Source organism: Eurypyga helias, unplaced genomic scaffold, assembly GCF_000690775.1.
Source record: "Eurypyga helias isolate BGI_N326 unplaced genomic scaffold, ASM69077v1 scaffold11203, whole genome shotgun sequence".
NCBI lineage: Eukaryota > Metazoa > Chordata > Aves > Eurypygiformes > Eurypygidae > Eurypyga > Eurypyga helias.
Window position 1 is genome coordinate 107,222 of NW_010243355.1, and position 15,921 is coordinate 123,142.

Genomic DNA, 15,921 nt, shown 5'->3' on the forward strand with positions numbered 1-15,921 from the left:
GGAGATTTCAAGGTTTCAAAGTACCATGATGACATGGTATTCAGTAATGAAGACAGAAATAACTTGTTTCTTGGTTATAGCTCTAGTCACCTGTTGTTTTGAAAACCATTAGGTAGAGCTGTATAACTGTGCCTTGTATTTTAAAATAGTAAATTTGGGATTATTTCTAATTGCTAAGTTTATTCCTTACAAGCATCCAAAACTGTCTTTGCTGTCACAGTCTGGAAGTGGAGTTGTGCTCCACTTTTCGGACGATTTCGGACCTTTGCACCAGCATCTTCTGTGCTCTGGGATGTTTAATTATCTTGGGTGTTGTGTTGCCTGGAAGCAGCATGGGTCTGGCTCTAAGCTAGAGTCACTGTTTTAGACTCTTGATTTATTAGAGTCTGTCAGAGAAAAGTGGTAATTGAAGCATTTTAAATCCCATTTCCTGTAAGAGTAAATACCTGAAGTACACAGGGAATTCAGAATTAAGTTCCCTTCAAATGAAGAGAAAATAAACAAATGAGTAAGCGTGTGTTTTGATCATATGAAGAGATTCTTAATTTAAAGGAAGCTATTGAGCAACAGTGAAGCAATTCGCTCAAACACTCCTCAGCAATCTGTTATATCAATTATCCTCAACCATCAGCTACACAGGGTAGACAAACAGCATTTTTAACCAGCACATCCAGCACTTCCCAGTAAACAGGCAAAGGATACTGGGCAGTTGGTGAATGTGATGAAGCTCAAGGCTACCCTTGTAGTTGGGTACATTGCACCAAAGTCAGTACCTGGGTTTATTACTTCAGATAAAAATCCAGAGAAGAATTACCTGCAAAGGGTGCTCCTGGCAAGTAAGAGTTATCGTATGAAACTGAAAAGAGAAACTTTAAACAGGAGGGTTCCCATGTCCCATGGGATTCTGAGTGCTGGGCTTCAACACTGTGACAGATGCTCAAATGCATGTAATTTGTGTAGTTTTATGGCAACCCATGTTGCTGATGTGACCTGTACCAGTTGGGAATCACCCTAAATGTTCACAGCAGCCTTACAACTTAAAGGTTGTGCTCAGCTCTAACTGTGGATGTCTGGGTGAATGATAAACATCGCGGCTGCTGTTACCTCTGTAACTGGGAAAGGTTATGGCATTTGGGGAGCTTCAGGATCTGTAGGAGGCTGCAGGTTGCAAAGGCATTGACAGATTTTTCTTCACACACATTCTTCACTGTATTCTCTTTAATTAGGAAATAATTGAGCAATTCTTTGTTGAGTTATCATAGTACTTCATTAATGCAACAGTAGTCTTACAGGAAAACAATATGTCTGCGGGATGTTTTCAGTGTGTCTCAACCTACTAGACATGGTTTGACTGATGATCAGTTTAGTCACAATTCTGACGTGCTCCTCTGTTACAGTTCTAATTGTTTTTTCGAATGAATGGGACTTAATTAGCAAGCTGCTTGCAGCTCACGGAGCTCATAGGAGTATCAGCACTTGTTGCATAAGGTTGTGCAAATAACGAGCTTTGGTTAACTAAAATAGTGATCGAACCGTCAAGAAAAATATTTGACGTAGCAAAAAATATTGACATGTTCAACTAAAATAAGAACAAAATCTTTAGTTTGACTGTTTAACTTGTCATTAGACTTCGAGTGTAAAATACATTGTAGAACGAGGGAATTGGAATGTAGAGAGGCAGCGTGGTTGGGTGATCCCTCTTTTGTCTACTGGGCTGAGTGGTAGGGCATTTACCCTGAATGCAGGAAACCAAGTTTAAATCCCTCTGCTGTCTTTGAGGGATTTAAGATTTGAATAGCTAATACCCAGCTCAAAGGTTAATTACTAACTGCTAGCTATTTGCTATAGTTAGTACCTTTCTTACTCTCCTCGTACATGCCGAGCTCTGTATCAGAGTACAAGTTATTTACTCTGTGGGGTTTTTTAATGCTTTTTGAGCACCATCTTTGCTTCATTCTTTGTGATTTCAGAATCACGTTTTGTAAGATGCTGCTTTTCATCTTGTTTGCAAAAGTATAGCAATATTCAGCAGATTTTCTCATGGTGTGAGTCAGTGTAGATCCCTTGCCATTGGTAAAACCAGACTGAAGTTGAATATTCTGGCTTGTTATGCATATAGGAGTGGGAGAAGTAAGGTGCTTCACACTCCTATGAGTGCAGAAGACTCTTTTGAGATTTCTTTTTTTAAATCGACTTTTGCATTGCTTAGAAAAGATGTTTTTGAGAGTACTTGGTGATCAGAGGGAATACTGTAGTGGAGGTGGATCGGTTTTGGTTCAGATTTATGAAAGCTGCAGTTTACTTGTCTCTTACCATTACTTCTGTTTGGTTTTTCTCTAGAACTTAGCTAATACGTTTTTCTTTAGTGATTAGTGAAGTGTCACGAGGAATTTCATTACTGGAGTGGTTTAAAAGGCTTGCTGCTGCTTTAAGAAGCCAGATTTACATATTTCATGTTTAAAAGATTTGCAGTATGTCTCACGTGCTTGTATAGAAAGATGGAGCTTTCATTATGGGTTTAATGTCACTGCGATACAAGGATTAATACTCCTTCTTCCGCCTTGGCCTGCATGGCTGGTTGGGAGCGACTGGCGTGTTCCTGGTTGAGTAAGCTGTAAGGGTGTTTCCATATGCAAGGAGATGATGCATTTTTGAATAATTAAAACAAGCTTTTACATGACTGTGGCGGAATCCACGGACAACAGTCCTAAAGGTAGATCAAGGATTGGAGCGTCTTTTCAGGCTTCTGGTTATTTTCTGTCGTGCAGTGGGGAAGGAGGGAGAGGATTGTTGACTTTAATTGTGAAGGTTAAGCACTCTGTGTTGAGAAGCTGAACCAGAGGAAGGCTCAGAGGGCCAAATTCTGCCCTCTGTAGCCGTGCTGCAGCCTCGGCGCGGTTGCCGTTGAAGCCTGTTCCATGCTCTAATAGACAGGGATATTTCACCCTTAGGAGGTGTCTCCTCACCCGTGCGCGATGCAGAACATGAGCTGAAGGAAGATGCAGCTGGAGTGGTACATGATAATTGGGCACTTGGGGATGCGTGTGACATGCTGGGCAAATGTTTTCTGTGAGGTCTTGCTGTAGCACAGGTGGGAATTCCTAATGGTCCGTGGAACACTGCGCATGTTCCTCAGTGCCGAGAAGGGGGTCGTTTCTCAGCTGGTTTCACGGAGCCGTCAGTGTGGCAGGGGCAGGGTCTGCTTCGGAGCCACACCAGCGGCATCCCTGGGTGCTGGAGGAGGGGGCATTCACCAACCGGGCTGTCAGAACAACAAGTGCTTAACTACGTGCCCAAACTGGTCCTTCCTGAAGGTGTAAACCCCTCAGTTAAGAATATTTTCAACATCTGTGGAGTTCTTTGGATAAATGGGCACAGCTTTTTTCACACTTCCCTTACCGGGGGCAAGGGAACGCACTGTCAGCTCCAAGTCGGTGCCAGGACAGGGTCCTTTTTTTGATTGTGCATGGTGACCTTTTCTTCTCTTAGCTTTGCCTTTTGCCAGCCTTTTTCTTTTCTTCAGGGCTATGATGAGATGAAGGTGGGAGGGGAGAAGCATTCCAGGCTTATATGAAGCTTCTGTCACCTAAGATTTGATTTTTGATAGCTTGCTGTTATGTTTGCTTCTTAAGAAATAACATCTCCAGCACTACACTAAATGTTTTCTGAAATTAACATTCTGAGGACACTGAAGTGATAATTTGTGTTAAATGTGTAGGTGGATATAGATGAGCGTGCATGTGTGGGCAGTATATCCCCACGTATATTTACATACACCCAAACTACGGATTTAAATACAACTTAAATTGACTAATTTTAAAAATGACTATGATAAGAAAATACATGTCTTAAATATGTTTACATTGATGTTATACTTCTCCTAGTGAAAATACTGGCTTTTAGGGCTTTTGTTGTCCAGAACTCAATTATTTTTCCCCTGAGGATGTTAAATCCTTTCTTTCACCTAGGCGGTGAAAAGTTCCATTAATTTAAGCAGGATCAGAGCTCACTGGGAATGTTTATTGCTGAATTAATAAATACCTGGGAAAATAAATAGTTATGGTACAAGCGCTGAAATTGCTTTATACACCAGAAGATGAGATTTAGCATAAATAAAGCGTATGCTTGCCCCGCGTTCTAGCGGCATTGAAGCTCCCCATTTTGACTGTGTGATTTCATATCTGTGCTCACTGCAGGATGGTAAGGGTTTTCATTTCAGTAGTGAAGTCAATAATTATGGAGGTTATCATTTTCATGCTCAGAAATTCATGTCATTTTCATAAATCATTCATTTCATTTCATAAATCATGCTTTACAGCTGCAGAATGGAAACTTATTGCTGGACATTGATGAAAATCTTGTCTCAGTCACTCAGGTAAGGTTGTGACACTAAAAATATTTTAAGGAAATATAGATGAAATCACCTGTAGAGATAGTGCAATTTGAAAATGTTCGGCTTGGGATTAACTTCGCTAGAACATAGCTAATATCAGATGTGAATAATTTAAAGAAGCATAATGGCTAAAATCAGTTCTGTAGTGACAGTGAAATCACAAAAAATAAACGATAACTATTTGGTGTCCAGAACCTCGTGTGCTGCAAGTGGATAAAACTATGTCTGTGTCAGAGAAGATGCATTCATTTATTCAGGCTGAGAATTGGGCTGTAGAAACAAGCCAGAATTCATATCTGAACCATTTTGGACTTTAAAATACCCCCACCGAGTGTTGCTGCTTAAGACTGTCTCTAGTAAATGTTGAAGTTGTGCTCCCACTGAATTTCTATTTACATCCTCTGATGTAGTTCTATAGCTCCTGTTGCATATAAGTTGCTGTTCTGAGAAAAATTCCCCTGTAAATATATTCCTTTTCCTTGGGGAATATTGTGAATGAGGGTTTATTACAACAAATAGTGAAGTCAGCTTTCATATCACTCTCTCCAGCTGCCTGTTTAGAAATCCATCCGCAGACTTTCTCTTAAGAGCTTTAACAGAATTATATCTGTGAAGAGTTTCCAAAGATCCATCGCCTTCAAGCGCTCTGAAAAGTATTATTATTCCCATTTTACAGAGGTATTGAGGAAGAGAGATCTGAGCTGCCACCTTTCAAAAACATACCATATAATCCTGAGTTCAAAAGTGTACTCACTAGCAATTTTTGGTATTGATATGAAACGTATAATAATTTTTCCACAAAATAAAACGTGTAACTTTACAGACATTTCCTCTTCGTTTGTGTCCCTTGCCCTTTCAAAGCCCCTCTGGCTTGCTCTTCTGCTTCCTCACCTGGGATGGGAGCACTGTTGGGAGCCTTTGCTCATGGCCTCCTCGAAAGGAAACCAGCTATCTCTTAACAAGTCAGAGAGGAGAAAACTGTGACGAGCTCACCAGTCATGCAGGAAAAGGGCAGATTTAGGGGTGGTGCTGAACAAGCAATTGGAGAGAGAAGAAGAAAGTGGCTCTTTCTGTGATTCAGTGTCACCTGGCATCTTGTGAGTCCATAGTGCCTACAGGAGGCTTGAAGTCAATCCCAAACGAGTGCTGCTGTTGTCATTACTCCAACATTTTAACAATACCTGCCTAGTATGTTTGCACACACTGCGGAAGTGACTTACGGGCTTTTGTTTTGTTTGCTGAACCTACTTCATTTTAGTAATGTACACTAGAATCAGTGTAACCTGAAGAAAACATGGATTTTTTTCTTTTTTCCTTCTTCCATTTCCACTCAGATACTTAGAGGGATATATAAGCCCCTAAGAAGAAAACATATCATGATATCACTAAAGCAATGGGATCTATTTAATATAAGATGTGATGTAAGGAAATGCAAAATAATTCACCTCTAGGTGCATCGTTAGGCATAAAGCTGAGAATCATCCAAGCTGCTAGACAAATTCCAGGTTTAACTGATTGTGGCATTGCTTTTGTAAACGGGAGTAGCGATTGGATTGCAAAAATATATAAACCTTTGAAATTGTTGTATTTTGAATGATAGTCTTGTTTCTTAAGGATTATTTATAATGAAAGGTTGAGGGGGAAAAGATCTTAAGGCGATCTTGCTCCTTTGGTAGGTTGTGACAGGCCAGTGGGGTTCACGTCCAAAGCGCTATGTGTTGCCTATGTTTGCAGGTCAAGACTCAACTGAATTTCAAGCCTGTGTATGTGATAGGAGGCTGGAAGTTTACGTGCTTAAGCTGGGGAGGACATTCAGTGAACCCAATTAAGATTTGCAGCAAGCGCAAGAAAGGTAGTGCAGAAGGAGTAATTCTTGGGTTCCTATTGCAGCTTTCCAGTATAGCCACCCTGGTAAGGATGTTCTTAGTTTTCCTGCAGAGCTGTAGGAGATCCATGCTTTACCACCCCTGGACTCCAGTGAACTGATTTGCAGATGCAGACAGGTGGAAGAGGGTTGTTTTACTCCAGAATATGTGAAGGAGCTTTGATTATGCAGCCACTCAAGGTGCTCCCTATTATGAAAGTGCTTTTTCCCTTCTGGTCCAGTTGAGCGAGACCTGTATTGGTGACCTATTTTGAGATCAAACTGAAGGACACCCTGAGAAAACATTTCTAGTATGAGTTAAATGTAGAACTACAAACTTATAACCCAGTTGTGCATCCTCCTTCAAGTCTACTTATCCAGGTCACACCTGTCCCATGGGCAAGGGGAAATCAGGCAGCACTTTAAAAGCCCTTCTGTATCCTTCTGTCACTTCTGCAGTCTGCTGCCGTGTCTGAAGATCTCAAAATGGGAGTTTAGAAGAGGAGCTGGGGAAAAGGGCTGGCCATAAATGATGTTCTGTGCTCACTGATGTTAAGGACAGAACAGTAATGCATCAAATTCCAGTTTTTTCAGGCTTTATTAATTTTTTTATGGTGGAGAATTTCTTACAGATTCATTTTTATGGCGTCAGCTGCTGCCTATTTGGGTCCATCAGCAATATCAAAATCCCAGAGCTTGAATCCATGTGCTTCCTCCATATGGGACTTGACATTTGGAGCTTTGAGGAATTTATATTGCTAGCTGTCACTAGTTAACTTTACAAGTTGTAACTAGTTAACTCACAGTTTCTTCTCCTCAAAAGATAAATGGACATGTTTTTGGTTTTTTTCTCTTTACAGGCTGTTACCCAACTAGAGCTTTTTGGGGACATGTCCACTCCTCCTGATGTAACCTCTCCCCCAGTGAGTATCCAGCAAAACTGAACTGTGCACTTTTCTACATGCTATTTTCAGCACATTTATTGAGCACATTTACAGTTGAGGTCATCAGCCATTGCAGTAGGGAGGATTTCAAAGCACTTTTTATGCTGTGACAAAATACAAGTGAAGCAAATTGAATGATGATGTGCAAAAATATCTTCAGTTTTTATTTTTCAGGGATAGCGCTAGGTGTCCCCTGAGATATAACCTGAGCAGCAGATCTCCTTCCTTATCAGAGGGGCATGCCTCACTGCTCTCGCTCTCTCCCCTGCACTGCAGGAAGATCCAGTTACGGCCCTATATATCACGTCTCTTTGGTTCCACGAAGCACATATCCCAGCACTGCTGTTGAAGGAAGGAAGACAAAACAGTGAAGAGAGGCAGGGCTGAATGTGTTTTGAGGGCAAAGCAAAATTTTTCAGCATGCTTTTTTTGCATCATAAAGTGAAAAAACCCAAACTTTTTTCTATAAAGCTTTTGAACATTACATCAAGCTGTAGGGGAGTATGAATATACTGAGAAAATTGAATTGAGTTGTGAAGTCGTCAACCTCAGATCTCCAAGGTATTCTGGAGGATGCCTGGGACTACATGTTCAAAGTCCTGTCTCCTCAAACTTAGCTTGCTCAGTTAGATTGGATTTCTCCTTTTTAATGTAGGTTAAACTATGGTTCTGGTCCTGTTGGTTAAGTGGAAGCAATATGTATTCCCTTTCCCATAAATCCTACAGATATTTCTGTCTTTACTCTTTCTTCCATTAATGCCTTGGTCTTCTGCCTCTACTGTTTGTCCCCTAACACCTGGAATCACAAGTTTCTGTATTCTGGAGAAAGAACAATATTTTGTTCAATATTGTCAATATTTTGCATGTGATGTATTCCAGGGAAATTTTACTTTATTTTTTTCCTCTAGTGAAAGGTTTCTCATTTTCTTTTTCTCCTGTCTCCAGCAAATTCTGTTATTTCTATTTCTTCTTTCCTTCTACATCTCTCCATTCTTTTTTATTTCACATTCTTCCCTCCAAGGCCGTATTTTTTGAATTACGGATGACGTGACAGCAGTATGTGCTGCAGAAGCTGCAGCTGCTGCGTCATCATTGTATTTTACTCCTGTTTTCTTGCAGACTCCTGCTACTCCAGGTGATGCCTTTATCCCATCTTCATCCCAGTCACTTCCTGCTAGTACAGACATGTTTGGTTCTGTACCTTTCAGCACTGCTGCTGTACCCTCAGGTAAGAAATCTGGGGATATATGAGCTTGACTCAAATTTGGTGATCGGTTCTGAGCTCTTGTTTGCATTTCAGTACTCAGGGCATTAATTTAGTACAGTGGAAGTGAGGAAAGATTTTGAGGACAGTGCTGCAGGGCAAGGCAAGACAAGTCTTTAAGAAGCAGGGAGTATGGTATTTTGAATTTACCCACATTTTTAAAAGCAGAAGCCAAAAAAGTCATTATGAGTTCAACCATAGTTCGGCCATCTGGATAACATACCTACTAGGCACTATACCTTCTAGGTACAGCAACAAGAGAGGAAAAAAAAGCATTTAGTTTAGCTTTCTTTGTGGTAGCAATGAATATCCTATGCTGTCTCCAGTAGAGAATGAAACACGGAGAATTTGATTGTATTTCAAAAGTATTCCACTTACTCAAATCCTGATACTTCCTTGAGATTTTTCCATGTTTCTCAAAATGTTCAAAATTTTAAATCTGTGTAGCATTCTGCAGATAAGCAAGGCATGTGGTTTTGACGGCTGATCTCTCTCTGGAATACTCGAGCACTGCAAGAGCAGGGCTCTCAGCTTTACTTAGGGAAAAAAACAAAAGAAGGAGGAGTGCCTTGAATCATTCAGCGGTGACTTTCTAATTGGTGAACTCCTTCTCTGACGGGCTGCATTGCAGCCGCAGATTAGCCACTGCGTCTCAGAAGGGTTATGCTGATGGTGAAGTGTTTGGGGGTAATGTCAGATGAAAACCCTTGCTGCTTGGATGAGGTTACAGTGGGGGCAAGATAAAAGGACATCTGGAAAATCCATCATAGCCACCTATTGAAATAGTTATATATCTGAGTTAATCTTCTTTCATCACTCATTAATTTAGTTTTTCAAAGTTCTGTTTCTACTCTATTTTGGGCTTTTCCCTTTACAATTTTGCAAAGGGGAACACGTACAGGAGGACTCAGAAAAACACTTGGGTTAGAAATGGAGTTTTAAAGCTATGACAGCATTAGAAGTTAAAGAGGGTTTGCGTATTGTAAAGTATTAGCAGTGAATCGTTAATTTAAATGTGAAACAGCATATCTGTAAAGCATACTACTTCTGTCAGTGGAACATAATAGTATGACATGGTTTAATTTGTAACAGTTTTACAGTCCTAGTATTTTCTGATTTTTATTTTTTCCATTTTAAATAGCAAAGCACCCAATCATGTAATTCATACACAGTCAAACTCTTGGTAGTTTGAAAAGAGGGTTCAGTTCTGACAGAAAGCAGTTATAATTTTAGTTTTAATCTTTAATTTCTTCCCCAACTGAGGAGGTTTTGTGCTAGTGTAAGAACCTGCAGCTGTTTGTTGTTATTAGGTATATAGAACAGGAGAAGCTCGTGACCTTTTTGATGTACTCAAGTAAGGAGGTAATAACTAAATGGGGGGGCGTGAATCTGAATTCATGTGGGCTCTGTGTTTTTGCTATGCAGTTTGAGACACTTGCTTTGCTTTTCAGAGTCCTGATGGTTTGGACAGTGACTGTGTCAGAAGAGGTGGCACAGAGTCTTTCTCTGTCTAGGAGGTCACACTGTCATTATAGGGCACGTCTAACATGTAAAAGGTGCTTCCCTGGGTCTTAGAACCAGTTTCGTAGCTGTGCCGTTGGCAGGAGTTGGCTGGTGTTCGAGTCACTCTCACCAATGAAGAATAAAAGTAAAAAGGATGAGGAACTGCAGCAAAGCTATGCAGATGGGAGTCCTGGGCACCCTCGTCTTTCCCTCTGGCTGCTCAATTTTTAACAGCCTGTAAAGCTGCTCTGAAAAGATGAGCTGCATCCCAGCATGACCCAGCACATCATGTTCAGTCCCAGGGATCCCTGCTCCGAGAGGAACAGATCAGGCAGAGGTGAAAGGCAAAGGATGGGGGGAGTCAGGGAAGCAAGGAGAGCCTGCAGAGCTCAGGGGTGAGGAGTTTAGGGAATGTCTGGGGAGCTGCTGTGGCTCTGGTGATTTGACCAAACTCATCCCGGCTCTGCTTTGACAGAGCCCCAGGGAAAGGAGCTGCCAGATGGTGAGCTGCTGACAAGGTCCTTGCACACAGGTCTTCACAGACCCATGCGGGTACTCACTGAGGAAGAGAACTTTTTTGTTCAGATGAGGGGAAGGGTAATTGCAAATATCCACCAATTTGTGGTTCTGTATATAAGTATTTGTTCAATGATGTGAATTCAACCATGTCTTTTAGTTTTCAAGTGTGCTGAAGCTCTGGGATCACTAATGTAGCATGCATGTTTCTGATTTCTTGTGTAGCTTTTTCTGCATCCTCTTGACAGTAGTGTTAAAAACTTTCATCCTTTGTTTTTTCCCCCTTCTCTCTTTATTCTTTGAAGGTTATGTTGCCATGGGAGCTGTTCTGCCCTCATTCTGGGGACAGCAACCACTTGTTCAACAGCAGTTGGCCATGGGTGCTCAGCCTCCAGTTGCTCAGGTGATGCAGGGAGGACAGCCGATAGCGTGGGGCCAACCCGGGATTTTTCCTCCTACTCAGCAACCGTGGCCATCTGTAGCTGGTCAGTTCCAACCAACTGCCTTCATGCCAACACAAACTGTTTTGCCTTTACAAGCAGCCATGTTTCAAGGTACCATTGCTCCTATAGCTACTGTTCCACCCACAAGTGATTCCAACAGATCGAGCCCACAGACAGACAGGCCCAGACAGAAAATGGGAAAAGAAATGTTTAAAGATTTCCAGATGGCTCAGCCTCCACCAGTGCCATCAAGAAAACCAGATCAGCCTTCCCTCAGTTGTACCTCAGAGGCCTTCTCAAGTTACTTTAACAAAGTTGGGATGGCACAGGAAGCAGATGATTGTGATGACTTTGACATCTCTCAGTTAAATTTGACTCCTGTGACTTCCACGACACCATCTACAAATTCACGTGAGTATTTACTTGCTTTCAGCCATACCTTTCCTCAAACATAACTATTCCTTAAAGCATTTGTTTTTTGGGGTTTGTTTTGATACAGTAAATTGCAACACAGATGTGGACTGAGAACTGTCAGGCGTGGTCTAGCTTACTAAATGTGTTCCAGGTGTAAAGAAAAGTGTCAGAGAGGAAATTTCGGAGACCACTGAAATCACAGTCCTGATAGCTGCAGTCTGAAATTTAATTTCTAAGACGACAGACATGTTCTGTGCTAGGGACATGAAAGGTGGTTGGAAAATGCCCGTGGCATTCAGCCTTACAAATGGTTTCACATATGTCCCATTCAAGCCATGCTTTGCAGAAATTAGAGGATGGGTATTTATTTTAATAGCTCAATGTATTGGGCACATGAGGAAATTCACTGAAGAGACGTAGAATAAGCTTATCTTGTTCGTAGCATGGAAATGGGGGATTTTGCAGATTGCTGAAAAGAGGAATTCATGAGACAGAGCTTACCAGGGGCCAGCCAGGGACCTTCTGTTTCGCTTACCTGCCATAGGGCAGACGACTCATGCATGCTTTATGTAAGGTAGTGGCATCTCCCTGGTTCCTAGAGACATATGCCAGATGCAGCCAAACTTTAATTTGTAAATGGCTGAATGAAATCAAATATATGGAATCGATAATGACTTCTGTGTTCAAATTCATCTCTTTCAGCAATTTCCAGGGGTAGTAAAAGTTGAGGGCTCTACAGCATGAGCAAATTTTGTGCTGCTGTGTCTTTCTAAGCAAATTAACGGATATATATTCTGTTGCTTTTACCTTCATCTTTGTTTAGCTCCAACCCCTGCACCCAGGCAGAGTTCTCCATCAAAATCATCAGCATCCCATACCAGTGATCCTGCTGCAGATGACCTCTTTGAAGAGGGGTTTGAAAGCCCAAGCAAAAGTGAGGAGCAAGAGGCTGTGAGTAGCAACAAAGTTTCTAAACACTGATTAGCTCTTTTTTAGCTAGAAAAGACAGAAGTTACTTAAATGTTTTTTGGTAGTGTTAGAAATAACTATTCTAATTGGGCTGGGTGATATTTAAGGGGGAGCTGCAGACAGCATTCACTTCCCAGTTCAGTTTTGACAGCTAGAAGCATGACGTTTATGTTGATATGCACTAATACTGCATACAAGGAACCAAGGTCACAGTAAGGTTATATATGGTAGTCGTATCGGATGTCCTTTCCAGCATACCAGCATTCCCTTGTTGATGGTAAGGGAGTCGGAGGTAAAACAGCATACATGCTGAGGCTGCCGAAAGAGATGTGAGAGTCTGTGTGTTAAAAGATGATGGTTGATGTTGCCTTGCACATTCTTGCATCCCAGTTGCTTGCCTAGTTACGTTCCTCAATGTTCTGGCCCTCAGTATGTGATTTGTTTGCCTTAGACTCAGTAGACCAAAGCAAGAAATGTTATCCAAGCAATGACTTTAATTCACAAGGTATCTTAGGCAGATAAGAGCCCAAGTGAGTCACAGGCAAGAGGGAGTCTTAGGAAAAAAGGACCCAAAGGTAGAAAATAACACAGGCTTGGACTCTTCCCAATTCACATACATTCACTGGATTTCAGGGCCTTTTGCAGCTCTGGTTTGTCGATCCAGCACCTTCTGAAGCCTGTGGCAGCTCCTGCATGGGCTCCAGCAGGTACTGGTGTGTGGCCTTGTTCTGCCTCCATCACCTATAGGAAACCATTACGGCTTTTGAGAACAGTGGTGAGGTCTCACTTTCTGGTTTTCATGAGATAGGATGTACTTGTTATGCCCACAGCATGAAAATAACCTCATGTTGACTTTGCACTTTCTTATTGTTGAGAAAAAAAGGTGTTATGTTCTTGTATTCTAGCCTGATGGGTCTCAGGCCTCATCCAACAGTGATCCATTTGGTGAGCCAACTGGTGATACTATAAGTCCACAGGTCGGTAGCTAGATAGCGCAGGTTGGGGTAGGTATCTGTCCTTTTTTTCTCTACACCTTGAGGTGCTCACTTATTCTTCCACCAGTGCCTACCATTCCTTTCATGGATGCATGGTTTGTTTTTCCTTTTCATCTCTTTTGTTTTTCCCCTCCATTATCCACAGTATATTCCTCATGCTCAGTGGTTTGCATGGCTTTTGCCATTCACTCAGTGTTGCAACTTATGCAAATATGTGTGTTTCAGCTGCCTGCATGCTTTAAAGAAATGTAGACTTATTTTCGTGTCCAAATTCTAAGGGGAAATAGGGAAACTGAGCCATTACTAACAATGTAATAGGCAGAACATTTTTGTTTTATCAAATCCACTCTGGCCGTTAGTCAGATGTAACATATTAAATGGAATAAGACATCTTACCCATAGAAATAACAAACATGAAATAAAATTATGTAATGATACATGAACACTTCTACCCTAAGCAGTACATTTATTATCTGCATGTAAAAAATACTGAAATGGGTTTGTGTATTTTTATCTCCAATTGCAAATTAAAAACATCTGAAAAATATGATCACTCATGTTACCATTGGCATACTGATGTTTAAAAAATTATTTATCAAATGTAAGTCATTTAAATCCAGACAGACGGGAAAGATGATCTTTTCATCTTTTGTGTTACAGAACACGTTTTAAACCGTGGCTGCCAGTGAATGTTCTGTGATTTGTTTCAATACAGTATATATGTTTTACCAAAAAGACAGTAAAGCTACAAAGTTCTGTGAGTGCTGAACATTGTTATTCCATCCAAATACTTTCTAGTGTTACTATTTGAAGGATATGTTTCATTGTCAACTCCCTGTCTGCCATTCATGTTTTGTATTGCCCAAATAAGCGATCTGATACTGCTTCTGTGCTTCAGGACATTGCTCCTGGAGCGAATCCATAACAACGGTAGAACCCTTTTTATTTTTGTACAGAAATTGTGCTGTGTTTAGCAGTGAATTATCCACCCTGAGCTGAAGTAATTTGGTTTCAACTCAAAATCAATAGTTTCATTATGAGTCAGTTTACTTTGTACATTAAATATGGTTAAAAATATCTTACAGTAACTTAGCTTTGATCCACTTGGGAGTAATAAGATTATCTCTTAATAATATGTGGTGCTGTGAGAAGACATCTCCCCCTTCTTTAGCTTCACCAACGCAATGCTCAGCTCCTGGGGGCTAAAGCAAGAGTAGCATTAAGTTTTGTGTCTCATTGAGTCTATAAAAATGACAAGTATAAGGATAGAGTCAAGCTGGGATGAGCTGCCTTAGCAGAAGCATCTGTTGGTTATTGTACTCCAGCGAGAACTGCTTCTGCAGGTTGGTGGTGCCCGACGGTGATGTGGCTTGGCTGACACAGCCGGCTATCCCAGCTTCAGACCCTTCAACAGTTCTTTCCGACTTCACGAACGAGGATTTGACCTTTAGCCGAGTCTCACGCTCTGCAAACCCATTTACATTTGTTTATTACGGTTTGTCCTAGTCAGGGTAATTCTGAAATTCATCATGGGGAGAATAATGGTAAAATCTCTTTCTAATTTTCTGACTGTCACAAAGATAGTTGGCATCATTTGTAAACTAGCATCGCACATACTTACCTTCTAGGAGGTCTGAATATAACTCGAAACAGTAGTTTAAGTCTGTTAATGCCTATTACTGTGTAAGGCAGTCAAGTGAGGGGCTCCTTTTGTTCTGCTTTCATATAACGCCTAGTAAAATACATTCTTTTACCTGTCAGGGGTCTCTGGGAGCTACAAGAACAGTATATTATTGATTCCATATGTTTTTTCCATATTTTCTGTTAATCCTTGTAGAGTCTTATGTAAAATATATATAATTCTCAGAAATATATCCTGGGAAATGTTAAATAATGTTACTGATTATCGTATTATAGTAATTCCTAAAAGCTGTAGGCAGGAACAAGAAGCGGAACAAAAAGAAAGCTTCTATCCAGTGAGGTTACACTGATGTCATTGTGCCTCTGTGCAGTGCCATTCAGCAGCAGACTGTAGGAAATCCACTTGCTAAAACCAGCCCATCTAATTCTGAACATAGTATCGTCAGAGCAACGGAAAGTCTAATCTCCATGGAAAATTATCAATTCAGGACTTACTACTGTGTTGTGTATTGAGCTTCACATTTGGAGAGAAACTTAATGGGGAGAAACGTGTAGTACAAAAAAATCACAGTCTGCATAAAAGCCACTTTTGTGTGTTAGACGGGAGATTACTTCACTCTTCAGAACATGGTTCTTCACACCAAGAACAGCACCGTATACAACTGGGATGAATGGATCTCTCAGGAGCATGACATAGCATTGTGTTCAGAAATTTCAAATATGTCTGTTCGCTGCATCTCTATGAAATCAGATGTGCCCACATAATATCTTCACTTACCTTGTCTTGATGTATGCAGAATGCTCACCTGCCTAGTATCATTTGTATCCTCATCTTTCAAGGTACCTTAGCCATTTGGTTTCTGGATTCCTACTGATACTCCATATTCTCATGCAGAAATAATTCAGCATCTTTCAGTTAATGTCTTCGTGTCCCCATTTTACCTCTCTTCCTTTTGTGATCTTAAACTCAACCTC

The 15,921-nt window shown here is 40.9% G+C and overlaps 1 protein-coding gene across 2 annotated transcripts in view; it reads left to right on the top strand.

Moving 5' to 3' along the window:
* DAB1 (Dab, reelin signal transducer, homolog 1 (Drosophila)) overlaps positions 1-13,299 on the top strand; it is a 105,304-nt gene extending 92,005 nt beyond the window's left edge. Inside the window, exons 7-12 of one of the 2 annotated variants that reach the window (XM_010149388.1) lie at positions 4,319-4,375; positions 7,118-7,180; positions 8,321-8,429; positions 10,790-11,338; positions 12,165-12,292; positions 13,216-13,299. In XM_010149388.1, coding sequence (XP_010147690.1) covers positions 4,319-4,375; positions 7,118-7,180; positions 8,321-8,429; positions 10,790-11,338; positions 12,165-12,292; positions 13,216-13,299 — 990 coding nt within the window. The remainder of the gene's footprint in view (positions 1-4,318; positions 4,376-7,117; positions 7,181-8,320; positions 8,430-10,789; positions 11,339-12,164; positions 12,293-13,215) is intronic. The other variant, XM_010149387.1, reaches the window with a different exon arrangement.
* Positions 13,300-15,921: the final 2,622 nt, after the last annotated feature.